The sequence below is a fragment of the Zonotrichia albicollis genome, chromosome 17 (assembly GCF_047830755.1).
Source record: "Zonotrichia albicollis isolate bZonAlb1 chromosome 17, bZonAlb1.hap1, whole genome shotgun sequence".
In the NCBI taxonomy this organism is placed as follows: Eukaryota; Metazoa; Chordata; class Aves; order Passeriformes; family Passerellidae; genus Zonotrichia; species Zonotrichia albicollis.
Window position 1 is genome coordinate 12,137,761 of NC_133835.1, and position 27,518 is coordinate 12,165,278.

General features: G+C 37.5%; 1 protein-coding gene across 1 annotated transcript; it reads left to right on the forward strand.

Moving 5' to 3' along the window:
* The first annotated feature begins 791 nt into the window (after window positions 1-791).
* Window positions 792-27,497, forward strand: SYCP2 (synaptonemal complex protein 2). The gene is made up of 45 exons (XM_074553746.1): window positions 792-957; window positions 1,672-1,720; window positions 2,316-2,456; window positions 2,701-2,829; window positions 4,025-4,129; window positions 4,679-4,703; window positions 5,626-5,711; window positions 6,550-6,638; window positions 7,172-7,206; window positions 7,775-7,917; window positions 7,997-8,049; window positions 8,191-8,236; window positions 8,423-8,518; window positions 8,645-8,705; window positions 9,257-9,405; window positions 10,205-10,279; window positions 10,725-10,883; window positions 11,606-11,705; window positions 12,233-12,351; window positions 13,232-13,292; window positions 13,387-13,444; window positions 13,645-13,781; window positions 14,089-14,186; window positions 14,415-14,533; window positions 14,774-14,804; window positions 15,064-15,128; window positions 15,234-15,291; window positions 15,936-15,991; window positions 16,486-16,534; window positions 16,652-16,826; window positions 17,205-17,275; window positions 17,656-17,835; window positions 18,567-18,750; window positions 20,478-20,722; window positions 20,837-21,007; window positions 21,130-21,294; window positions 21,673-21,763; window positions 22,270-22,431; window positions 22,713-22,840; window positions 23,031-23,125; window positions 23,209-23,308; window positions 23,713-23,771; window positions 24,083-24,161; window positions 24,567-24,623; window positions 24,972-27,497. The coding sequence occupies exons 2-45, from the start codon at window positions 1,697-1,699 to the stop codon at window positions 25,038-25,040; spliced, it is 4,398 nt and encodes a 1,465-aa protein (XP_074409847.1). The 5' UTR covers window positions 792-957; window positions 1,672-1,696; the 3' UTR covers window positions 25,041-27,497.
* Window positions 27,498-27,518: the final 21 nt, after the last annotated feature.

Here is a 27,518-nt window from a genome sequence, read left to right on the forward strand (position 1 = left end):
GCATTACAGTGACATCTCGTGGTATTTTAAATACTTTCTGTGGAGTTTGTTTTTTTTTTTTCTTTTATAGCATTGAGTTTTTATCTTTCTCATTTCAGGGGATCAGCAGTACTATTTTATTTACAATTGCTGCAGGTTTAGCTGCTGTGAAAGGTGACTTCTTTCCTAGATGCTTCACTACTGCTGCTTATTCTAGGAGACACTTGGAGACACTTCTTGATACTCTTCTGGAGTAAGTGAGATTTATTTTATCATCTGTATTTGTGATATGGCAACAGATACAGCAATAGCACACCAGTACAGGTGAAGCCCCCCTTTTGGCACTGTCGGACTCCATTTAAACACATTATCCAGTACTGCTGGATTCCATTTAAGCACATTATCCAGTGCACTGCTGGGTTCCACTTAAGCACATTATCCAGTTCCCTCTGCATAGTAAACACCACAGACGTCAGTGGAAGCCTTTAGCCCGCAGCAGGTCTGTAACCGAGCGTGCCTTTGCACCTACTCGGGCAGTGAAAGCGCTTCTAAATTTAGCACAGGAATGGATTACACTGGTTTAGCCAGCCATGCCCAGTAATTCCTGTGTGTGCACGGAAATCAGCCCCGAACAGCGGCTGTAGACAAAGGCAAGGGCGGTGCCCCAGCAACGCCCGCCGCGCTGAGGGCGCTCCCGCCGGCCGCACTGAGGGCACGCAGGGCCCGCCCCCCACCGCTCGCCATTGGCCCGCTCTCGCACTGCCGAGCGCTGATTGGTCGGCGGGGCCCGCGGGGCGCGGCCCGCGCTGAGGGCGGGCGGTGAGGCCGGGTCCGGCCGGGGCGGGTAGCGGGGCCTGGAGGGTGGAGAAGGGAATTGGGATTTCTCCTCAGGGCTGTGGGAGCGGGCCGGAGACAGCAGAGCTGAGAGCTGCCAGCACGGGCCTCAGAGGAGCCCCCTGTGTTCTTGTGTTGGAAAAAGTAACTAAAAATCACCCGGTTTTGTTATTTCTGTGTTATTTACTGCAGGAGTAGCTAGGCTGTGTCCCAGTTCCCTATCTTTAATCATTATTTGTTTTGACTGTATAATGTCTGGGACGGGGAGACCAAAGCTGCAGTATTGACTGCACATGGTTTGGTTGGTCTAAAATAATTCATACAAAGCGCGAACAGATTCGTTGGTTTTCTTAAATGTCCCACAAAACAATTATTTTTCCTGCCCTTGAGTATTGATACACTATTTTCAGAAACCTCTGTTACCCAGATACTGCTTTTATCTGGTGACAATCACTTTGGAGTCTGTCGCTGTATGTATAATCTAGAAGTCTTTTTGTGTCATTTATTGTATTTGTGTTCAATGATTTAATTCACTATTTTATGGCCAGGCCTCTATGCAGTTTTGCTGTGGACTCGCCTGTGCTGAATAACCTGGCCCTGACCTTTTGTGCTCTGTCCTTGCTGGGCAATCCTGAGGGTCCTCTCAGGCCCCTCTGTGCCTCCAGCCGTGAAACTGAGCATTCCTTGCTTTAAACAATTGTTTATCCATGCAACAAAGTTTCCTTACATCCCCAGCTGTTTAAACAGCATTTATATAGCACATATACACTGACAAACTTTGGAGTTCGTAATGTGTTTTTACTGATTCGCAACGTGTTTGCAAAACTTTTTTAAAGTGTGATGATTGTTCCCTTTTAGGCAGCTGAGTTGGTGAATTGCAAAAATGCCAGCCAGGAGTGAGATGCAGGTATGTGCTGATGGAGCAGGATATGATTATTGATTGTTTTAATTACTAACATTTGATTGTAAGGAAAGTCTTTAGTGTGGTAGGAAGAAATTTTCTTTTGACATAGCGGGGTGGAAAGCAGGAGGAGCTGGGAATTGCTGCTGATGAAAATAAATCATATGCATTCAACAGAGGTTAATCAACTTAGGGGATACTTAAGATCAAAATGTTGAAATCCAGTTGTAATTGAAAGAAATTTAGAAAGAATAAAGGGGTAAAATGGATAAGGTAACTAAGAAGTGTAAAATACTGAATATACCAAGTAAGGGGCATTGATACAACAAACACTTCTGTAGGAATTTAGATGTAATATGAGGAAACTAAAACCTGTTAAAGCAAATAATTAGAATCTCAGTGCATAAGTATTTGCAAGATAAGCATATTAGATAGGGTGCTCTGCACTTAAGGTTTAATGCTTAATTATTTTGTGATTCAGAATATTTGCTTCAAGTGCAGCAGGTGATTGTGTAAAACTTGCATCAAATCTGTGTTAATTACATGTGTTATATCAGTGTTAAGCATACAGTAATGCAGTTGCTTTGGTTATTGCTTACAGCTTGAAAAGTTAATTGATGAAGCTGCAGGAAAAAAAGATTTCCAATCCTTAGAACAATTTCTGGCCACGGAAGAATGTGAAAATGTCTCTCACAAATGCAGCAAAAACTTTGTCAACAAATTGGATAAGCTTCTGTGTTGGGTAATGTAATCATTGCATCAAAATCATCTACACCATCTTTGGAAGAGGGTGGAAAAGATTTTTTTCATTTGTCTTGATTGACATCAGCAGTTGATTTAAGAACCAAAAAGAAATTTTATGAATGAAATCTCTCCTTCAAGCTGCAGTTAAGGTGGCTTTTGAGAACAAAAAAGGCATCAATTTAATTAAATACACGTTCTTGTGGGACTTCAGACTAAAGCTCATGTTGTAATTTTGATTTCAGGCACTTGACAAACAAGAAGTCAAAAGCGTTTCTACTTTACTAAATGCTATTCAGAAATGTGGGAAGAAAATGAGCATAGCAGGAGAAGATGGACTCACAGCAATGATGAAACATGGCCTTGTTGGAAGGATAAGTAAAACCATAAAGCATCTGTGAACTCCTCAATAAATATTATATATATAAATAAATATAAATATAAATATAAATATATAAACAGGAATAAATGCATGAGCAGTGCTCCAGTGCTGAGCAGCTCAGGGTTTGATTTGGTCCTTGATTGAGTCAGAATTAAGAGATTCCCATAACTTTGCAACAAAAATTGTTCATATTTAAACACTTTTTGTCATGTAACCCCCTCTAAAGGGATGCTGCTCTATCCCAGTGAGGGTTTTGCAAATCATGCAGTATATAATTAATTTAGATATGCTTACAGCAACTGAAACAAGATTATGTATTTTCATGAGCTTTGTTATATTGCTTTTGACTTGGGAATTAGATTTTCCTGGTGCCATTTAAATTATTTTTTTTGTTAATTCCCACAGCAGTGATTTTGTACCTGCTCTTTCAAAAGATTTTAGTGATTTTCTAATTATTATTTTAACCTATATGTTAGATGCATTAATAATTTGTTACTCAGCAAAAACTGAACCCCAGACCCCACTTCCTTTCTGCTTTCCCCAGAGATTTCACTGGAGAAAATTAATGGCAAAATCAGATGAGAGTTCCTCAATTGCCTTCTCGACTGCTTTAATAATAAACAAATAATGAATAAACAATATATTAATAATAATAATAATAATAATAAACCTGCAAATTAGAAACAACTGTTGAACAAATACTGTTCCCATTGAAACTCATGTAATTTATTGAAATTGAAATTTATTGAAATTGTTTTAGTAACATAAGTACCATTTAAAGTCGTGTAGAACTGGTTGTCTTTTCTTGTTTTGCAGTTACTGAAGCCTGTTGCTTTACAAGGGCCCAAAACAATAAACAGAATTTAATAACAAACAAAACCAGGGTGATAACTTTATGCTTGCATTCATCAAACAACACACTTCCATTCAGCCGTTGTCAATTTTCAGCTGCTTTGTCTGTGGAGGCAGGTGCCAAAGTAGATCTCCAATTTTTGTGTTTAAAAAGTCCTTAAAATCACCCAATTTTGTTAGGCCTGAGTGAAGGATTTCAAACATCTGCTCAGCAGAGTGGGGCTGCTGTTGTTGTTTTAATCAATTTAGAGTTTGTATGGTTTTACTGAAGTACAATACAAACCATTGTCCTGTTGCAGGCTATTAAAATAGATTTGCCTTTGTTTTCCCTTTACATGGTCAATTGGTTTGAAAAGTTAAAAGGAATTTTGGTCCTCAGAGGAAATGAAAAGAATGAAATGATTACAACTCTGGCTGAGGATTTCTTCATCACATTGCTGGTAAAAATACATTGATAATAAAATTTGTCAAAGTAATTGTTACTGGTTTAGCAGTAAAAGGACTTTAAATATGTTTCTATTTAATATCTTCCTCAAGTTAACATTACAATGACTTCTGAAATAGATTATAAGTCATTTTGGTTAAACAGTTTGCTGTAGTCATACTAATTTCTGTTCTTGGCTGGCATCATGAAATTAAAAAAAAACCAATAACACTAAATACTGAATTAACAAAAAAAAATTAACCTTTATTAAATTCTGATTACACCCATTATTGGGATGCTAATCCAGTATATAAGATCTGTGAGCTCTCTTCATAAAAATTGTTGTCATTGGTGAAATAATTTCAGTAAATTTAACTGAAATATAATTTTGGGAAAAACACACTTGTTAGTAGGGATCATCTCTTAGATTCTTTGTTATTGACAAAATTATTTCAAAATCTTAAATACTTTTAAATTACTTCCTTTGGGTACATTTTTCCTGTGTTTTTTAAATGCTGCAATATTTTCTTTATCAAAATGATTTGGTTTGTTTTTTTTATTGCAGGTTGTGTGTGATAGCAGACCTGAAGGTGAGCTAAAAACCAGAAGTGAGAGTTTAAAATATCTTTTTCAGGACACACATAGGACCACTTTTCTCATTCCTGTGGCATCACCTTTAGTTTGGGGTTTCTCTATGGACACATTTCCTTGTAGCTTTCTGCTGTCAGTAATAAAAAAGCTCAATAAGTTCCAGAGATGACAAATTACCTGAGTTATTCCTAAAAGAAATTGTTTCTAAGGTCCTGTCCCAGTTGAGCACAGCCCACTGATCCTTCCTGATTGGCCTTGTCCTTGTGTCACCCTGCCCTTCCCTTTCAGTGTGGCACTGGGGGAAAGGCCCTGCAGACTCTTTGGTGTCATGAACAAAGTGAAAAATTCATTTCCTTGGCCCTGGGGAGACAAATTCCAGCACCTGAGTTGTGTCTCAGAGAGCTGAGTTATGGAATTGACCAATTCAATGTAGAAAATTAATAAATCTCCTACCCAGGGGAATTACACAGTGATACACAGGAGTAGAAACATGCTTATTATAAATTGAAATAACTATTCTGTTTTACATATAAAATGTATATATACAATATGTATTTATATATACAATATATATTGTATATATATTGTATATATATATACAATATAAAATATATATATGCATATACAATATATATATATATTGTATATATATTATATATTATATATTATATATTATATAATATTATATAATATTATATATATTATATATATAATATTATATATTAGTATATATATTGTATATATTATATATATAAAATATATATATCCATATAAAATGTATATATACAATATGCAATCCTTTATAAAAAGACAGACACACTGTATTTAATTTCTAAATGAAAATGAATCCTTTCCCAAATGTTTATGAGGGACATCTTAACAGACTCTTGACAACTCTTAAATTTCTTTCTTTCCTGTTAGGTAAAATGCAAATACTAGAAAACTTCCTTCTGAGAACATGTTCCCTCATTACTGATGCAAGAATTAATATTTATGTTCAGCAGGAGGTAAACATCCTTCTTTCTAAGCAGCAGTTTAGCAAGTTAGTGTGTTAGACTTTGTGGAGACAATTCTTTAACAAAAAAGAGAATATTGTAGTGCTCTAGGATCAGAAGCATTGTATCATGTTTTTCTGGCAATGTTTGTTGTTTATATGTTGGAGTATTTCAGATTACTGACCTGTGGTTTTGGGCCTTTTTGTTTGGTTTTTGGGGTTTGTTTTTTTTTAAGAGTAAATTCCAAACCAGTGATATTAAAGTTCTGGTGAGGAAGCTGTAGAAAAGCATAAGGAAAAAATGAGCTTTGCAAGTGCTAGAAATAGGATTGAGGCTGTTGGTTGTAAATTCTTTAGTCACCTGCAGGAAATTTGCATTCCTTCCAGTACCTCCAAATTTCTCCTGTTTGTTTTGGTAACCTCATGTTGTCAGGGGTTTTCCCTCTAAAGAAAGGGAAATGACAAAAAAGTCTTTTGTAAATGCTACATCCCCAAAGGAAAATGTTTTTTTAATTTAAAATTTAAGGTACACTTATATTTAATAGCTAATTTAAGGTACACTTGAGCTCAGCAATCAACTTTAGACACAATTCTGGCTTTGGAAGATTTTTCTTTATTTAAACCTGCAAATAAGGAACAACTGTTGAACAACTACTGTTCCCATTGAAACTAAAGTAGTTTATTGAAATTGAGGTTGTTTTAGCATGATAAATGTAAAATTTGTTGTCTTTTCTTGTTTTGCAGTTACTTAAGCTTTCTTCAGTGGTATGAAATACATTACAAGGGCTCAAAATAAGAATAACTCAGTTTAACAAACTTACTTTATATTCCCTTTTTTCCACTCTTCTTAGGTAATAAAAAAACTGAATTTATTGCTTGACCACATCCCTCAAGATTCCAAGAAAAATATTCTTTCTACAAAGGAGATGTTGCTTGTCATGTAAATGACCTTCAGTGTGTTTTTATAGCATTCCATCATTTGCAGGGTTGGGAGGGGGATTTTACTGTGCTGTTGTGCAGATTGGTCCCTGTTTAACTCAACTTCTGCTCTTGCTGTGAGCTCTCAGTGGTGGTGGCTGGGGACTGGTGTTCTCATGGGTTATTCCCCATCAGAAGCCTGAATTTTCCTCTTTCCCAGTCTGAATCAGGCTTCTCCCCATCCCACTTGTCACACAGTAATTAAACTGCTGTTTGTAAGGATGTGCTGGCAGCACAGTGGGTCAGTCACTGGAAGCTTGGGCTGTTTGCACTGGAAATCATTTTACAGCACTTCAGAAAAGCCAATAGAGTCAAAATTGTATCTGTCAGGTGATTCAGGTCCCAGGCAGTGCTCCCTGAGGTATTTACCCCTTGGAACTCTTAACAGTTCCATGGAATCTGGGGGTTTTCTCATACTTTGAAAGTTTATGATAAATTTATTATTTGGCTTTGTGTTGCTGTCACATTTTGATGAAATGTCCCTTTGTTTGGCAGGAGTGAAATGGGGAGGACAATTTTGGATTCTGGAGGTGAGCATGGGACTTAATTTAGTATTGAGCTTAAAAATTAGCTGCAGACCCATTAAGAAACTAAAGGCATTTGGAAGCTGCAGAATGTTATGGTTAAGGTTACCTGAAAAATATAAATACTGCATAAAAACAGTCTGCAACTGGAATGTTTCTGTCTGTTCAGTGTATGGAAAACTCATGGAAATTTTTGATTTTCTAGAATCAAAGTTTTCAAATAGGAAAAATGATAAACAAGTCAATCTTTGAGGCTGGGAGCTGTGGCCATGGGTAGCAGTACTGGAACTTCCCTCAGGGATCACTTTGGCATCCAGCAATTCCCCAACTCAGAGAGATGAAACTTGAAAATTCCTCTCTCTTGTTTCAACACCTGGGGTGGCTCTGACAGTGGTGGAAAGTTTGAAAAATTTTGAGGAATAACTTTTCTTTTTCGAATTACCCTTTCTGGGTTGCATGTTTGCATCTGCTGGAATCTAGGTTATGTTCAGCACTGCTTACCCCAATTTCCTGCTAACATCTCCCACCTCAGTGGTTATTGAATGTGCTGCTGTGTGAATTCCTTGTGCTGCAGACTATGACACACAAGTGGCCATCACAGAGGCTCTGTGCAGGATGGTGTCAGAGAGGCAAAGGAGAGCTCTGGCCTCCCAGTGGTTCCCCATGGAATTCGTGTCCACTGCATTTAAAGGAATTAAAGACTCCGAGTTTGAGACAGTAAGTCACATGAAAAACATTGCCAGGGAGGGAAATTTCCATCTTACAATTCTTTAAGAAATTTCTGTGTTTTTAATAGGATTGCAGAAAATTTCTCAACCAGGTGAATGGCATGCTTGGAGACAAAAGAAGGTAAAACTGATTTTTTTTTTTAGGATTTTATGTTGTGATTAAATTTCATGTTACAACCTTGGGGTAAAAATCACTTGTTCAGATCTGCAAAATTTATTTACAGCATTACAGAATACTTGAAAAAATATCCTTTTCTTACAGGGTTTTTACATTCCCATGTTTATCAGCAGCTCTTGATGAGTATGAGGTAAGGTTTTCTGCCTTCTAGTTAAGAAAAAATAGAGATAAAAATAAGAAAATTACCTTTTTTCAGAAGTATAAAATAGGCATGGACTGAAAGTTTGTCAAGGGTTCAGACCAACATGAGACTTCTTAGCTGGTAGTAATCAGTGCTCTCTGCTCTTGCTGTTTTATCTTATTCTTTTTGTTTTAGCTCCAGATACCATCAGATGAAAACCTGGAAGAGTTTTGGGTTGATTTCAACATTGGCAGCAGGAGCATTTCCTTCTATGTGGCAGCAGAGGATGCAGTAAGCTGAGTTTTGTCTCCCTCTGGCTTCTCCCAAGGCAGCAAATCCACATTCTTTTAATTGTGATAGAATATAATTTCTTTTAATTGTGATAATAATACATAATAAATGTGTTTTCCATATAAGGACCAGCAGTGGGAAACAGTCATTATACAAGAAGAAGATGTCAACATGTACAGCCTGGAAGGTATTTGAACTCAAAAATGGGACCTTTCATTGTATTCTAACTTGGATTTTCAATCTCATTTCAATTTGATTGACCTTAAATACTGACTTCACTCTAGCAAAGCAGAATTCTCACTTAAAATATTGTAGGAGCTGTTTTTATCAGGGACAAAACTGTACTGCAGTCACTTCTGCACTTTGGGTATGCTGGTGTGATTTTAGGAAAACAATTTAATAATTATGTCTTAGAGTTATTTCAATACCAAACTGGGCATAAAGCAATGGCAGGTAACAATATTCCTTTTGTACTTGTTAGAACAGTAAATATCTGTCATTTGTCTGCAGCTATAGTAACCTTCAAAGAAAAATCTGTTTAATAATATACAGAATGGGTATTTCTAAAATACAAACATTAGAATTTTTTTGCTAATAAAATTATTGTAGATTAGAGGGAATTAAATAAAATATTAATTTTAGTACCTGAACTGAAGAATGTGTCATGTGTTGACAAAGATTGTATAAGATGCTGTTTAATTGAAATGAAGCTGCTTTTCAAATTTTGTTTTTGTTCAGAAAACAATTCAAAGAAATTATTAACAATAGATCTAAAAAGCCCAATGAGTGTGGGCGCTCTTGAAGGAGAGAAATTCCTTTTCTCTTTTGATTCTATCTTGGAAATCAAAGATGTGACCATAAAGATTTATGGATTTCATAAATGCAAGGTAAGATTTAAACACCTTTTTCAATAGTTTTAAATTGATTCAAACTCGATGTCTCATTGCCATTTAAAATTTCCAGCTGGGATTATTGGAACCTCTCCCTACCAAGAGTTTCTCTGAACATCACTGCTACAGAACTCATCATGTGCTGAGCTTTGGGAAAGATGCTTAATAAGGACAAGGGGAAATGACCTCAAGTTGCACCAGGGGAGGCTTTGGTTGGATTTTGGGAAAATCTTTCCACTGGAAAAGAAAAAAAGAAAAAAAATTTGTCCAGGCCTGGCCCAGGCTGCCAGAGCAGGGGTGGAGTTCCCATCCCTGGGGTTATTTGAGACACACAGGGATGTGGCACTTGGGGACAGGGGTTAGAGCTCAGCAGTGCTGGACTCAGCACTGAAATGCTTCTTTCATTCCAACATTGAAAATGAATTGCAACAAAAATTTCCAGGCTGGAAAGAGAACACACCACCTTAACGTCAAATTGTGCATATTTAATTTTAAATTTTCCAGAAATGCAGCCTGGTTGCTTACAAATCCTTCCAGAAATGATTCATGAGCTGTCTTGTTTTGCAGTGCAATTAACACTCTTGAATTTACTCATTTAGTAAAACATTCCAGCAAGCCTCACCTTACTCCTTCTAACAAACTGCTCTGTCCTGAGCTCTGACTGAGGAACTCCTGAGGGTGAAACTGCTGTGAATTTGTACAGTCTGATTTCAGACACTTATGATCTCTCACTTAAATATTTTGTTTCTTGTTTAAAAAAAGAGCAGAGTGTCTGTTTTGACAATTCCCTTTGCAGGATTTCAGCAAGAAGCAGTCCACATCAGTAGTCAAAACAAGTGTCCACATTGTGTTTGATGAAAGTGGATCACAGGTATTCTGCCTCAGTGGGCTGAGATGGTTTCTTGGGGTTGTTTAATTAGTCTGATTATTCATCATTTATAAACATTAAAAAACAAGGACTTTAAAATATTAACAAGCACAGATAAGTCTAAAGCCAGGCAACTGGTGTCTAGTATGTATGTATTGTGGTTTTGGGGAGATATTAATATCCAAATCATAGAATAAAACAGACAAATATGCACAGGGCAAGTTCTTTTATGTGCATTGTTATTTGAAAACTCATCCTTGTAACAAAAATAGTAATTAAGTTGGAAGTTTTTCAAACTAAAAGTCTGTAACCTCTGAATTTTTTAGAATCTCCAGTGGGGGATGTGTTACTTGGGGTAAAGAAGATGCTATGTGTGTTTGTATAAAAATAAAACATTATGAAATCCAAATATTGTATACAAATTAAAAGAAATTAAAATACCCTATAGGTAATGGTACCAGAAAGTCAGGTGTCACCAGGATTCAAAGAAAAGTCTGGAGAGGAGAAGGAGAAACTCAGTAAATACAAAGCTCAGCAATCTCCTGGAAATTTGAGGAATCAGAGTAAAAGTAACAGTCAAGAAAAACTCCAAGGTGATTCCTCCAAGGTAAGCAGGGTTGTCAAAAAAAGAGGAGTAGGGAGAAAATGCATGTCAGTTTAAATATTTGTAGTATTTAATAGTCTAAACACCTTATTTGACAGTTGGAATATAGTCAGTACTGTAATAAAAATTTGATTGTTTTTCTTATGGCTTGACACTAAGCTAGAAAAAAATTTGTTGGTATTTTGAAACTCCAGTAACAGAAATAAAAAGGAATTGTTAATGACCTTTAGACCACAATGCTCTGAGAGTTCTCTTTAAAGAGAAGTTTCTGAGGATTTGCTCAGATGTCCCAGGATGGAAAAGTGAAGTTTGGCCTCAAGGATGTAGCCCTGCTGGAGAGGGGCTACAAACTGAAACAGTCACTGTGTCTTCCTGGGGCAGTGCTGGGTGTTCAGAAACCAATTTCTCCTTAGTTTGGAGCTTTTAGAATCTCCAGGGAATCCCTTGGTGAACAAGGAACAGGATTTGCCCATACTTCATTGAATTAATTTAGAAAACAAAAACCACAAATCTCAATTTAAAAATATTTTGTTGAAATACAACTGCATAAAAATCACATTGCATAAAAATCACATTGCATAAAAATCACATTGCCCTGATGCCTGCAGCAGCAACAATTGACACTCCAAAAATGGACAAGAGGCTCCTGGCAATAAATATTCTGAATTCTTGTGCTGTCATCCTTAAATCAGTGTGTTATGGTCAAGTTCTTTCTGCTCCTCAAGGTAACTCCATCCCGGAAAAGGAAAGTGTCTGAAGCATCTATGCAAGTTCCTAGAACTGCAAGTGTGTCCACAAGGAGTTCCTCTTTTTTTATCAGCACATGTAAGTTTGCAAGTGCTTTCAGGGTAAAAATACACTGTGAATGGTCTTTGAAACTCAGGCATGAACTGTGATCCTTGGCACAGCTGGAAATGAAAAGGAGAGAGAGAAAATCTCCTGAGCAGATTTTAAAACTTGAAATGTTTAAGGGGCACTTGCTGCTGGTGCCCAGACAGGGGGAACTGCCCAGGGTCACCTGGAACTTCTGCTGCTGTCAGGAACCAGCTGAGAGCTCAGTAAAAATATACAAAAAATTACACTGAAGTCTTTAAATAGAAACCAACTGGTTTGTAGCAGATCCAGCCTGTAACAAGCTTTGCTTCTGCCTCCAGACATCCACAGTCATTGAGCTCTTAATCTCCCCATAGCAGAGTTGGAATCAATGGAATTATTAAAGGTCCAGAAGGGGCTGGTATCAAAACTAATCAGCTTTTGTTGGAGTTTGTGGAATTGCTGGGATAGTGGGCAGAACATTTCCTTTTGTAATGGGAGAACTGATGGAGTTCTACCACGTCTCTGTTTTGTTTCAGCCACTCCTTTTAAAGGGAGGTATAAATTGCCTTTGGAAATGACCAGCTCTGCTAACAGGTCTGACAATGGAACAATAAATGAGAGCAGAACAAAGAGTTTCTATGAGGAGCCTCCTGCAGTATGCATGTCCTCTGTAGCTAAGTCCTTTTCTTAGAATAACATTCATTTCTATTCAAATTTGTTCCTAATTCATATTTTAAAGGGCTAAAGTTTTACAGGTAGCAAGTCACTTTTAGAAAACAGTATGTTTTACATGATTGCATTATATTTCCTTGCCCTCTGAAATTCAGGTTTGACATGTTTAAAGTCAGACTGAACTCTAACAAAATTAGGCCCAATTTGCATTCACTCATCAGTCCTAAGCCCAGAATTATCTTGCTTTTTTCTGGAACCTCAGTTCTTCCTTTGTGTATAATAGGAGAAATGTGCATGCAATAACTTCTGATTTGCTATGCAGTAGTGAAATAGCCCTAAAACAGAGAATACACTCAGCTGTGCTTGTGAAATGTTCATGTCTTCAGCTTGCAGCATTTAAAGCATTGATTTTTTTAGTACATTTTTGGTCAGGCTTTCACTGCTATAAAGCAAAAATACACAAATGTTGTAAATGTCTGCCTTGCTCAGATTCAGGTCAAGCCCCAGACTATGGGACTCTGAAGCATTTTTTGATACAGCCATGCTTTGAAAAGGGCTGTCATGTACAGAATGTTTTGTTTAGAGCATTTCTTTGGCTTTTATGGGCTCTGAGTAGCAGTGTTACTTACTGTGCTTCCCAGAACGGGCAGAGATGCACAGCAGACAATGAATTCTGTGAAACAGCCCAGATTAGGAAGTCAGATACCAGGAATGAGGCAGAAATACATGGAAGGTACTGGAACAGCACTTCCATGAAATGAGAACAAGAAAATTGTGTTTGATTAGAGAAAGCACAAATTTATGATGTTGTACTGCCTATGGTCCTGCACTAATATTTCCTTTTGGGTGTCATTCCACTGTAGCAAATCCGTTCTGAAGCAGTCATAAAAATGGTGCCAGAGGCCACAGAAAAGAAAGCTTTAGGCAAGTAATTTTACAAGCACTGGCAGTCCTTTTAAAATTGTTTTAATTTTTTCTTTTGCCATAATAATTGACACCAAATTAATGTCTCATTTAGATGAAGTGTTAGATATTGTTCCTGATTCTCAGCCAGTTGGGAGAAGCCACAAACCTTTGTAAGTACTGGAAAAAAATTCCAAGTCATTGTTGTCAGTCACTTTGAAGGGAGGATTTTCAATCATCACCAGAATTGATATTTTGTTGCAATGTAAAATGCTTTGCCATCTCTAAGATTGAATCATTTTCCTATTTATGATACACTTTTATTATAATTAAGACTCAAGTTCTGACAGTAGGATGGTGTTGTCTTTGTTAGGCTGCCTGGTCTTTTGGAGACTTCTTTTGATAAAACTGAAACGTGGAAAAAAAGAACATTCCCTCTTCCTGAGAAGAATGGAACAGCTGGGGACAAGCAAAAGGCAAATCTGTCCCTGGCACGTGCATCCCATCCAGGTGATGGTCACACTTTGCCAACTGCTACTCTCAAAAATAGAGTCAGAGAAATGAACTTGCAATAATGATTGTTTTTTCCTTTATTACTATTGGTAGTGAAAGAGCTGTGACACAAAAAGCATTTATTCAGCTTTTTGAAGTACCTCTCCATATAAACAAATGAAAAAAAAACAGAACCAAGAAAATTAAATTGATCCCATCCTCAGTGGAGGAGTCAGTGTTGATCATTTGGAACACAAACTGTTAAATAAAGGAGGGAAAAATACTGAAACTACCACTGAACCATGGTTAAAAACATTTCTTTCAGCCAGAGTGTGTGACACATCTTTCCATTCTGACCTTGCACAAGAGGACCCTGATGCTCTCCTCAGAAAAGAGACTGCAAACCCAAAACAGCCAAAGACAGTGAGTTTTTACCTTTGTTTCTTTCACTTGCATTAAAGAGAATTGTCCCATTTTCAGTGATTCAAAACTGGTGGGTTTTCTGTCATGCAAGGGAAAATGGTTCTCAAATTAACATAATTTAATCCGTTAAGAGGCATTTCATGAAGTTTAGGGGGTTCTTAAGAACCTGAAGTTCTGTTTGCAGCTTTGTTCTTCTGTTGAATGTTGAGTGTTAAACTGTTTTCATAGAAACCAAAGTCTAAAGAAATGGCAGATGCAGCCAAATCACTGATCAGTAAAATCAGTGACAGATACAGAGACAAGAGTGAGGAGAAGAGCAAAGCAAGAGATTCCCTGGGCTTTAACAGGTACAATGTGAAATATTTCCTTTTGTGCTGAGTTTTTGTGTGCCTCTGGCTGTCCCTGTGATGTAGCCATGAATGCTGATAAATGAAAGGAGCTGGGCTCTTTTAATCCATCTTTTCATTGATGTTGTATTTAAATGCATGAATAAATTTACTGGGTTTGATGAGTTTTTTTTTTATATAGGCAGTGTTCTAATGCATATATTCTAATTAGCATTTAACAAAATGTATCTTTATTTTTAGGACACTCTTAAACAAATCCAGGTTCTCCAAGGTAACACATTTGTGCTTTTTTTGGAATTGTTTTTAATATGTAAATACATGGTGGAAGTCAATAGGTGTAAAGGGAAAGTTCATAAATACCATTCAATATTAATGATCTGTTGGCTGCAGATTTGTTTTGCCATATTGAACTGTTGCTAATCAACCTGATTATCTTCATAATGAACTAAAGAAGTTGCTTTTTGAGATGACAGTGTCTATGAAGCACAGTCCAGATTTGACAGAGGAGCTAACTTCTCTTTTATGGATAGGAAGAAGTTCAGGACAGGACCCTAAAATCTGCTTCTTTTCTTAATATAACTGCTGGTCATGATCTGTAAGTAGTTACAACAGTTTCAAACACAGTTTCTGATTACCCACACCTGATTCTGTGAACTTTTCATTAATTCAGTCACAAAATTGATCTCTGCCTGTTTGACAGGGATGATGTCTACAACTTCAACATCAGCGGGTTTAATGAGCCTACAATCAAGCTTGGAGTAAGAAATAACTAAAATTTATGTTATGAATAGAACAGAAAGGAAATCAGTCAAATGTTGTACTGAAAGTATAATTAAGATCTGAAAATTCAAATTATATCAGTAAACTGAGTGGGGGAGAAAGTTTGTCTTGTAAATACCTCCAGAATTCTCAAATATTGAACAATATGCTCTGACTTCAGATTCTGGCCACTTCAGGCTGTGATGATGTTTTTCCTGAATTAAGAATTAAACAGTGTGTTAGGAGTATCATTATTTTAAATTATCCTGAAAATGTTATTGGCATCTTTCTAATCTTCATTTTAAAGACATCTTTGTGCAGATATTTTAGCAAAAAGAAAATCTAATGATGATAAAAGGGAGTTTTGCTGCTTGTGGCTCAGTGAATTGGGGAAGGTTGTGAAGCAGGTGGGTGGGAGCTCTTGTATTGCTCTGAGATAGCTTCAGTCAGTTGTACTGGTTTTAACTGTCAGCTCTATTAAATAAATTCTATAAGATAGAAATTAATGACCCTTAATTACTGAGTGTAATAACTAAGGATAAAAGCCTCCTTAGCATTTACTGGCTGGTGGCCTGCTTAATTTTGTACAAATTTTGTAACCATTGAAAATCTTCCTTTGTTTCTTCTCTATTTGCATTTTTAGAGCCAAGAATTGCGTGTGCCTGAGCTGAGTGTTGCTACAGAGGCAAACAGGAGAGGGTAGGATGTTCTGTTTTGGTTGCTGATTCTCCTGGAACAGCCTGCACTCTGCAGCAGGCAGTCACAACATTCCAGGCAGTGCTGCCTGACAAGAATATCTTGGCTCTGTTGGTTTTGAAGCAATAAACATTGCTGTGTTCTAGGCTGTGGCCCTTTGGGAAGGTGATAAAAAGGAAAGGATGTGTTCCATGAAGGAAATAGTTCTCCTCATGGAATGCTGCAGGGAGAGAAAGTGCTGAATAGATTGAGATGGTTTTTGGTTAATGATCCTCCTGCAAAGGGCTTTGTTGTTGCTGTGTGCTCCTACTGATAATTGGGAAACAAAAACAACCTTTAGGGTTGAAGGTGAACAGGGAATCCCAAAATAATGTGGAAACAAAAGTAGATGCCTTTGTTAAAATCCTTAATCCAGATATCATGGGAATAGTAAAAAGCTTTAGAACAACTATTTTTAAATGTGTTGTTTAAAGATGAGTTTTATTTCTCTGATTAAGGAGCACAGCCATCAATAAATCCAGCACAGAAGGGAAGGCAGGAAAGAAGGTAAGGCTCAGATTTTTATGGATCAGCACAGCTTGTCCTCCTGCCTTTAAATCCCAGTTATGTAAGCAGGCTGTGTATAAAAATTAATAACTTAAGAACTTTTTTTGGGTTTTGTAGACCAGAAACAATCGAGACAAGAAGCATCTCTTCAGTGACTCAGACACAGAAAACAGAGGGGATGACAGCAAGACAGAGATTAGCTGGCTGCAGGAATCCAAGAGGAAACCTAAAGCCCAGATAATTGATTACAGTAGAAGTAAAAAACCAGGGAAACCAATGACCACAGACAAAAGTAAGAAATTTTTTTCATATTTCTGAAGAATGCTGCAGTAATTGGTCCATAGCTACAAAGTGCACAGCATGGTATGTGCTGTGTTGCAAATGTCATGTATTTTTGTTGTCTTGTTGCCAAGCATAAAGAATTTCCAAGTTAGTTCTAATAATTTATAAAGATCAATTTACATAAATTCTGTACTTTAATGTGGAAAACTGTGGAATGATGGTACAAGTTATTGTCAACTTAAAAAATGTCTTTTTCAAAATAATGGGCTGAAAGCAGTTACTGAATCAGTCAATTTGTGGGCATGAAAGTGATTTTGTTATTTTACAGCTGAAACTAATGTCAAACATTTGAGTATTTTCCTGATTTTTCAATCTTCTTGTATTGTAGCAGCAAAAAAATCCTTGGAACCTGCTTTCCAAATGGAAAAAGCTAAAGGCAAAAATGCAAATAAGAAAAAGGTAAACGTGAATTTGTACCTAGAATTTTAATATGGATTTAAAATCTCTTACTTCCCCCCAGCAACTGTTTTAAAATAATTTTTCATAAATATGTGACGTTTCTCCCAGATCACTTGTTAAATACAGTTTATTTTTTCAAGTACTGTATTCTTTTCATATAATATTTAGCTGGTTTTTCAGTCAGGAGTGAGGTAGAATGATTTTCTACATTGGGTGCTGGTTTTAGTGGACTGGTTGGATTCTCTGAGCTTTGGTAAAAAGCTTTTTAATTTCAAGTAATCAAATTTCATTTCAAGTAATCAAACCAAGTGATCTGCCATTTTATCTTATGTATGTATTAATCATTCTTGTTAACTGAAGATGATTTTATTCTTCCAAAGATAAACAAATGTAAACCCCAGAATTCAAAACTGGATGAAATGATGGTAAAATCCACCAGAGAAAAACTCCCTCGAAGAGCAGCAGCAACAAAAAATTACAAAGAGCCTTCCAGTTCTGAGTCTGAGACTGAAGAAAGGATTCCAACATGCACCTCCAGGGAGGAGAAATCCAAAATTCAGGTGTGCAGTTCCACTTGATTATTAAAAATCCATTCCTGCCATGTTTTTCAAAGTAAACTGTGCTCTGCTTTGTACTTGGTACTCTTGAATTTTAAGTGCCCAACATAAGCAAATTGAAGTTAATTTAATATTCTTTAATATTGCCCCTTTGTTAATGATGAGTATTGAGCTGCTTAGAAAATCAGTCCTGAATAATCTTCTTAGTCATAACAAATTTTGGTTTCTATTTATGAGATTTATTCTGCTGCAAAGAACTACTGTGTGCTGTATTCTGTGACAATATTTTGAAAATGTCCTTAAATTGGGAGGGTTCAGTGAGCCAAATCTTGCTGGTAATGCTGTGTCAGTACATTTCCTGAATATCCAAATGGATTTTTAGTGAAGGAACACTTGTTGCTGAAACATTTTCATTGTTTTAGCATAACTTGTCCATATATATAGTTAGTCTATAACTAACTATATATATGGAAAGGTTTATAAACTTTATTCTTTAAATCCTGAAACATCAGTGATTGCCTCCAGTAGTTAGGTAGTTCATAAGAATAGAAATTTGTGTTGAGTTAAAGAAATTCTGAGTTTATTAACGTTGGAAAACCTGATCTGCTTCTGGATTTAATGATGATCCTTCTGCTTGATCAATGTTAATAGATAACAAATCTCTATCTCTCCTTATCAGCTTTCATGGACACTGTGGTTACAAAGATGTTTATTTAACTTTTGTATTTTGATAGAAGCACCTGAGTGGGCCAAGCAAGGAATCCAAGCAGCCAAAGGTGCTGCAGGCTGTGCCTGTGGAGCCCAAGAGAGTGGAGAGCTCTGTGCAGAGAGCCCTGGCTGAGTGCAGGAGCTCTGCAGGGCAGAGGCAGCTGGAGATGCCCTCAGCTGACAGCCCTGCCTCCCTGGAGACAATGAGATGTAGGTGCTTTCACTGCTCCTTCCCAGCAGCACTGAAACAAGAGGTGGAGGTGAATTGAGGGTTATCACAGCAGTACCATTTAATATTATTAAATTATATTATTTAATTTATTTTCATCCTTGTACCTGGCACAATGCTCTGTTTTAAATTGGTATGAGAATAATGTTGATTACACCGTAATGTTTTAGTTCTTGCTAAGTTGTGTTTGCCCAACAGCAAAGACTTTTCAGTGCTCCATGCTCTGCCAGTGAGAGGCTCCACAAGAAGCTGTGGGAGGGCATGGTCAGGACAGCTGACCCCAGCTGGTCAAAGGGATATTCCACACCACAGAAGGCCCTGCTCAGTACATGAACTGGGGTGGGGGGTGGTTGGAAGGGACCTGTTGCTGCTTGGGGCTGCACTGAGGTCAGTGGTGGTAAGGAATTGTTTTGTGTAATTGCTTGTGTTTCTTAGGTTTTGTTCCTCTCTCTTATTTTCCTGTTTTCATTTTACTTTATTATATTTAAATCATTAGACGGTCACTGTGGTGAGAGAAGGACGAGAATCTTGTTTCTTGATCAGAAGGCTTGATTTATTCATATAAGATATGTAATACATTATAACTATACTAAAAAGAAAAAGAAGAGAAGTTGCAGAGAGCAGCTCAGCTAAGAATAGAATAGAAGGAATGAATAACAAAGTTCTGTGTGCAGGGAATCTGTCCCTGAGCTGCTCCTGGGATTGGCCTTTAATGGTACACATGGAAGATGAGCCAATCACAGGGACACTGCTACATTTCATTCTTCTTCTGGGGCTCTGCTTCCCAGAAGATGCACAAATGTGAAAGAAAGGATTTCTATGAAAAAATGTCTGTGACAAGGAACGTCTTCTCTTTGTCCCCACCTGGGTTTTAGGGCAAATTTGTTACAGAATCTGCAAAGGAGTGAAAGAAACAGGGCCAGGAGATTTCTTCTCCTTGCAGGGCCGCCTCACTCACCTACCCCCGGCAGCTCCGGTGAGGAAATATTACAGTGACCTTTGATGGCCACTGTGGTGAGAGAAGGACGAGAATCTTGTTCCTTGATCAGAAGGCTTGATTTATTCATATAAAATATGTAATATATTATAACTATACTAAAAAGAAAAAGAGGAGAAGTTGCAGAGAGCTGCTCAGCTAAGAATAGAATAGAAGGAATGAATAACAAAGTTCTGTGTGCAGGGAATCTGTCCCTGAGCTGCTCCTGTGATTGGCCTTTAATGGTACCCATGGTACCCAATGGTACCCATGGAAGATGAGCCAATCACAGGGACACCTGCTCCTGATAACAATTGTTTACATTCTTCTTCTGGGGCTCTGCTTCCCAGAAGATGGACAAATGTGAAAGAAAAGATTTCTATGAAAAAATGTCTGCGACATCTTAACATTTATTTTGTGCTTTTAAAATGAGATATCCCAGAATTCCAGTTGTTGCACAGAATTTAGGGAATTGTATTAGATGTCACTAACACATCTGTAGGTTGGTGCAGTTCTTTGATATCAGGGTAATACAGAAACACATTATGTCAGTGTTAGAATAAATCTGGTACTGCTGAAACAGAGGCAGAAAGGGGAAGGGTGGCAAGGCCTGTGCCAAATCCCACACATCTGAGACTTGGAAATTGCCAGGGCTGGAGCAGGAGCAGTGTGGGGTTTGCTGCCCCTGTGCAAGTCCCCCTGTGGTGCTGACAGTGCAGGAATTGTCCCCAGGTGCTGAGAGGGTGTCAGGAGGTGCCAGCCCAGAGCCCAGCTCCAGTGAGAGGTCCCTTGGTCTGCAGGAGTCGTCACCAGGAGACAGGGAAATGCTGAACTCTGAGAAAGGATCCTCTCCCAGTAATTTCTGTCCACAAAACAAGAGTATGCAAAGCCTGGCTGTAACTGAATCCCCTGAGACAGCAAAGTTGGCATTTGGGAGGAAAAGCTTCTCACCAGTTTTCTCAGCTGAAGCATCGTTGGTAAGAGCATTACCCTTTCTCTCGAGTTGTTTTAACTGAAATTGTTCCATTTGCCTGCCAACTGGTTTTTACTTCTTCTCTCAATAATGCTTGGGTTTTTTTGTTCATGTGCAGCTCAGCTTAACCACATATAAAACTGGCAGTGGCAAAAACTCCAAGGGAGCTGCAGCAGAAATCTGTAATAATAATGAAGATTCAAGTTTCCACTGTCACATTTCAGACACATTTTCTGTTAAAGGAAAGCTTCAGGATATCACTAAGCCTATCCCCAAGAATAAGGAAGAGGTATGTTCCTGAGTTCTTTGCTCTTCAGAAGAGAACTGCAGCTTTTTGCTTTATCAGCTTACAATGATGATGTTTAAGGGACATCTCCTTTCAATAATGATTTTTTTTCCCTCAATGTGCAGCTCAGCTTAACAGCATATAAAGCTGACAGTGGAAAACACACAAAGGGAGCTGTGCTGGAAACAGGGAATAACAGTGAGGATTCCAGTCCCCAGTCTTGCTTTTCAGACATTTCTGCTAAAGGCAAGCTCCAGGATGCCACCAAACCTCTCCCTAAAAGTAAAGAGGTGAGTGAGTGCATTCCTGGCTCTCCAGAATGGAGCTGCAGCTTTGCATCTCTGTCATCTCCTCTCCACGTGCTGAGGTTTAGGGGAAATGCATCTCAGAATTTAACACAGGTTTTGGGACCTGCTAATAGTTAATTTTTAAATATTGGAGATCAATTAGATAATTGTTTATCATCTGGATACAGAGAAAGAATTATTGCCCAACAAGATCAGTTACAATACATATGTAAAAAAATATAACAGGGAGTCAATATTTTCTTAGTGATTTCTAATAAAAAATAAATTATTTTTCACAACATAAATGTGAGTCTGTGATGGACACTTCTAAAAGCAATTTAACTTTGAAGCTAATAAATAAATCAATGACTTTTCTTTTAGGATTGTGTAGCACCATCCCCATTGTCTGCTTCCAGCAGGAGTACAGTACAGTCTTGGGTTAGAGAACCTTATTGCCCCATGAATGAGTCAGGTACAGACATTTAATTTAAAGAAAAAGACTTCCTATGTGTCTCCATAAGGGTTGAGAAAAATATTTTATTTGGCATAAAAATATGGTCAAAGTTTTTAAATCTTCTTATAGTTTATATATTTTCAGTGCTATTCAATTTCTTACTCTTTTTCTCATTTTCTGTGTTGTTTTAATTATCACCAAAAAACCTTAAAAATCAGGCTCCAAAATGCAGCTTTAGTAAAAAGTTAGTTGTGCTCCAGATAAAAAGTTAGAGGTGCTCCTGCTGCTACTCTGGGGATAATGGGTTTATCAGAAAAAATCCCAGACTTGCTCATCAGTCAGAGTTCAGTTGAACAGCCCTCTATAAATGTAATGGTTATTAATTTCTATCCAATTCTCATGTTTTAAAGCCAAGATACATCCTCCTAGAGTTTGCATCCAATGTCAATAAAATCTTGTTTATCCTCCCATCTCATTGTGGTAAATAATACTAAAATTCAGCTTTGTTTCCATGTTTATTGTAGGACCAAGCCTACCAACATTGCACAAACGAACTTACCCCAGTGCCACAGAGGGCAGCTCTGATGAGGCAGAAACCAGCAAAGAGGAGGAAAAGAAAGGAAGGAGAAGAATTAGTTTACAGCCCAAAAAATTATTTAAAACAGATGATGCTGCTACTTGCAGAGGTAGGTCATGGACTGACAGTGCCAAGTTTTAAAATAATGTGACAAATTCAAGTTTTAACAAGGAAATGGAATACCCATAAAAGGCATTTTACATGTTAAAGCAAAGAATAAAAAATGCTAAATATTTAGAGACTGGATCCATAGGAAAAGTCAGAAAATTGATATGCAAATAGAACCAGATTCTAATTGATGATATTACTTTATTTAGAACAAAAGCTGTCCTAACTTCAGACTGGGGACTTTATAATACTGAATTTGACTTTTTTTTTTGTTCTCTTCAGTGTCTGAAAGTGTCTCCACTCAATCTGCAAATGACCTGTCTGGTTTGGATGCAGAATTCTGGAAGCCTGATTGCTCAGCCATCAGCATCTGTCAGCAGCTCCAGAAGGAACTTGCCAAGAAAATTGAGGCAAGGCCCTTCCCGTGCATCTCTGGGGGAGTACATGAGCACATGGGTGACACTTGGCTTGCACCACACCATCACAGTTTTAAAGGGGGTTTGTTGTGATATGAAGTAGTTACAGCACTGAATATTACAGTTTGGGGTTTTTTTTCTAAAGTGCAAATAATCTGAATTTGATGTTAAAACACCTTCTTAGAACCGCTCCAGGAAAATGGACAATTTTAATAAGCAAACACTGAGAGCTGCCCATCAACATTTGGCCACCATGAGTTACCAACTCCATGAATGCAGGTCAGTAATGGCAGAATTCTGGTACAACATCCTTAAAAAGTGCAGTGAATGCCTTCTGCAAATAACCTGGTTTGTTTTGGTAGGATCAGGCAGCTGGACAAATTTCATTTTACTCTCACTGAGGAGCTTGAGAAGTTTGAAAAGGACTCTCAGTCCCTGAAAATCATGGAAAAAGAATTCTCGGTTTGTATTTTAGTTGTTTGAATGTGGGTAAAAGGGAATTCTTTGGAATCTGTAGATGATTAATATAATCTTTAATATTATTAATGTTAATTTTCTAAGCTTGTACCTTTTTGCTTCTAGTTGGGTCAAATTTCAAATAATGCCTTTGGGGTGTCAGAGATGCTCTTGGGATGCCAAGGTCACTCTGTATTTTCCTGCATGAACTCCTGTGTGTTTTTCCTCCTACAATAAACTACAAGTGCTTCAATGGGCTGGGTGTTTCCAGCTCCTGTGGGGGCTGTGTAACTCCTGCCCCTTCTGTGTTCAGCCTGTGGTTGTCATTTCGTTCATATTAGAAATTAATGACTTTTAGTTTGGAAAATCACTTCCCATTGATTAATATCTCTCAATATTTTTCTTTCCAGACCTTTTGGAAAAAGCATTCCCACACTTTTAGTATGTACATGAAAAATGAGCAGCAGAGGTCAGTAGGGTTCACTAATCCTGAGATTTCTGTTCTGTTCACTTAAGGGAGGTTGGCACAACTTCTCTTCTCTCTGCAAGTCCTTCTATAAAAGAGAGATGGTTGATGAGAAAATGAGATTAAAATGTTCATGTAATTATTCTCCAGTTAAATTTCTCCACCTAGCTGAGGGACTGTTCCAGCAGTAACAATGATGGGGATATTTATCCATGCTTTAAATGCAAATAGACTCCCAACAATGGGATGTGTTTGTGCTCATTGTAGGAAGTTCTTATGTAGCAAAGCTGTTTAAACTGCCTTTATTTCTTTAGAATTCAGATTCTTAAAACTTCATTTGAAAAGAATATCTACCATTCTGTTGACTGTGAAGAAAATGTTTTTACCTCAGAGGTATGGTGAACTTCTCTTTTGCTTATTGAAATAATTCCTCAGTTGCACCCACAGATACCAATATTGACTTTTTTCCCTGAAGATTTTATCCTCAGCATTATATTAATGATACATAATAATTTTTTTAGCTTTTGCCATCAAAATGTCCCTTAATTTCACAATATTCAGTGTTTGTGCCTGGATTTCATCCATGCAAGGTGTGTGCAGTTCTCAGGATTTATTCTGGATTCTGTGACTTTGTTTACTGGTGTTATTCATCCAAGAAAGAAAAAATTGAAAACATCCTTTTCCATAGGCAGGTGCATCTGCAACTCTTGCTTATGACACATTTAGGGAAATCACTGTTTGCTTGAAAATGTGGTGGCAGTTGTGAGCAGAGGAGATGCATTCAGTGTCTTTTTGTAGATGCATCTGCTGAAAGAAGACATAAAAGGACTCCAAGAGAAATTTCTAAAAGAAATGGTAAATAAATTTATCTTGTCCTCTTTTCTTTTTTTTTTTTTTTTTTTGCAGTTTGAACACTAAATTACTAAAATTTTGATTTCTAGTCCCCTGTCAAAAATAAAAGTTAATCAGAATGCAAATGCCACTGACTTTATTTAAAACCTTACCTGAGGGATGGGAGCCACAGGGAGATGTGAATGGACTTGTTTAGTTCTGTCCTAATGCTGAAAAGTTCATCTTTGATAGACTAAGCAGCATGTACAGTGCACCAGGATTGCAATACATGGAATAAAATCTGCCTTTTTTCAAAAGCATCTGGTAAATACAGTGTAATAAAAGTGATAAATGTAATTTTTTTTTGTACAGCAAGAAGAGGAGCTGTGTAACGTTCGCAGGGGATTGCAGACCTTGTTTCAATCAAAGGCAGAATTTTGAAGTGATTTTTCAGATTCTTTCCTGAAATTCAAGGTGAATATAAACACTTTTGTAATGGAAAACATGGTAACTTTTTCTTTTTTTTGTCACACTCAAAGACACTACTGTAATGAAAGCATATTTTCCTTAATAATATTGAAATCTGTGTGGATAAGAACTTACCCACTCAACTGTGAGATTTGGAATTATTTTACTGAGTCTGCTAAAATGTAATATGCCATTTTATTTTTAGCAAATGCTACTTCTAAATACTTCTTTAACAATTTTTATAGGTTACTTAACTGACTTGCAGAGAAATCACTTTGAATTTCACTTTGAATCAATGTTTTGATCCAGAATACAAGCCAGGAATTATTTAGGGACCAAACCACCTGGTTTGATTTCAGTCCTGTTTGTCTGTGGTGTTAGACTTCAGCAGGATTTTCTGAGAGAACACTCTCAACACTTCTGTTGGAACTGTATTGCAAATAGTTCTATTAAACAAGAAAAACAGATGCTGTCTGTTGGGTTTTTTACTCATTATCATTGTTATTTTGCTTTAAATCAGTAAGAAATCAGATAAAGCTGCTGTGCAAATATTTTGGGTAAGAATTTTAAAGCCACAAGGCTGTTTTGTCTCTCTGGAAATAATTACACTGAAATTTCCAGTAAATTATTTGGTTCACTCATCCCATTTACATCAGTGTACAAATGTTTTCTGAGCTTCTGGTTTTTGTGTGGTTTGGGGTTTTTTGGGCCTGTGCTCACTGTGATCTCCACTAGATGGACTCCTTGAGATGTTAAACTTTTCTTTCCACTGCTCTGATTGAATTTCATCTGAATGAAACAGAACTTGTCTCTGAACTGTACAAGGTTTAAAAGTGCACTTGCTGCAAGGCCCAAATTCTTTCTTACAATGAGGCCACGTGGGAAAAATAATAACTAAAAACTAAACTTGTTTTTAGTTATGGACAGGAGTTGTGCACTGCAGGCCTGTTTCCCTTTCCCACTGGGAGGAAGAGCAGCCCCCCTGAGCAGAATGGGCCCAAATTCAGGAATCCAGGGCAGCTCCCCAGAGCAGGCAGTGCTGAGGGCTCGGTGCCTCTGGAGCTGTCACAGCCTAGGCCCCCCCAGGAGCATGGAGAGGATGGAGCCCCTCAGAGCCAGCCCAGGCCTCAGGTGCAGCAGTGACACAGCTCAGGGGCACTGTTTGGCATTTAAACCTGCTCTAAGTTAAACTTGCTATAATTTTATTATGTTTTTCAACATAATTTCAATGTGTTTTGTATAATATTTCTTGGCAGTGGAAGTGTGCATCCCTGCTGAACAGGACATACTGTACATGGGTTATCAGCCAAGTTTAGTTTGTAGTTAACAGTGGCTCATCTCAAACTGAAAATGCTTCTTCTGCTGAAGAAAGGTTGCTCTCCTTTCTCTTTAGCCTTTTTGTATATTGCACCTGGACTATCACTGTTTCCTTGTTAATTACTCCTGTATTATTAATAATAAAATTATAGATGTATGTTAAAAGGCTAGTTATGATGTTACACATTTCTGTGAAAAGCCAGCAAGTTCAAAAATTACAATAAAGAGGAAAAAACACATCTTTGGATCAAGTGATGGGGTCATTCAGCTCAGTCAAGTGAGACAAACATTAAATGTTGACACCAGCTCTCCCAGGAGTGCTGGGTTCCCTGTCCCAGTGCACTGACACAGACCCTGTGTGGCACTGGGTGTCCTTACCTTCCCTCCTGCCACTTTGTCCAGGAGCAGCTCCAGTTCCTGAGGTTCCATCCCCAGCTGGGACAGAGCTCTCACTCTGTGGGGCTCTTCCCCACCTCACAGCAAGTCACTAGTAGTCTATACAAGCACTTTGACAAACTGCATTTTATTATTGTCACACTTCATGGAGATCATCTCAATGAAGCTACAGGACCAAGAATGCCTTTTTCAAGTTTTTAACATTTCATGACTCCCTAGAATGGCAGCACTTCAGTCTTGTGAGTGGATTCACCATTTTTTCCTGTCTCTCCACATGTGATTCCCAGCTATCAATGTGTTATTTTTCTCACAATTGTTTTTTAGTAGCATTGAGTAAATCCTCAGGTGCTTCTCCATGTCAGGAATTACTGAAATGTCTGGCTTTACATTTTTCTCAACCAGTTCTATTTGCTTTGTTATTAGCATTTAGTAACTTTTTTCTTCTTACTGTCAAGAAAGCATTAAAACCATTTGTTTGCTAAACATCAAAGTACATTGTTATATTTCTGCCTCTGGTTGTCCAGTTTAGTAATTTGGAATAACAGTGAAGCAAATTGTCATTTTTAGAGTGTCAGAGCCTCAACTGGTGCAGTGACAACCAGTTTATGCTATTCCACCAGATGGAAAACCTTAGTTGAGATCATCCTTTTGCAGGCCCTGTGTTGATGAAGAAGTCAAATGGTTTGGTGCATAATAATTATAATCTCTTCCCAATTATCCCTGGGAAAAAAAGAGCTT

Bases quoted from the DNA above. Each gene is read 5' to 3' on its own strand.
- SYCP2 (XM_074553746.1), top strand. From the start codon at position 1,697: ATGCCAGCCAGGAGTGAGATGCAG. The intron at 10,280-10,724 runs GTATTCTGCCTC...AATACCCTATAG, and splicing joins TTGATGAAAGTGGATCACAG to GTAATGGTACCAGAAAGTCA. The intron at 15,292-15,935 runs GTAAGAAATAAC...TTGCATTTTTAG, and splicing joins AGCCTACAATCAAGCTTGGA to AGCCAAGAATTGCGTGTGCC.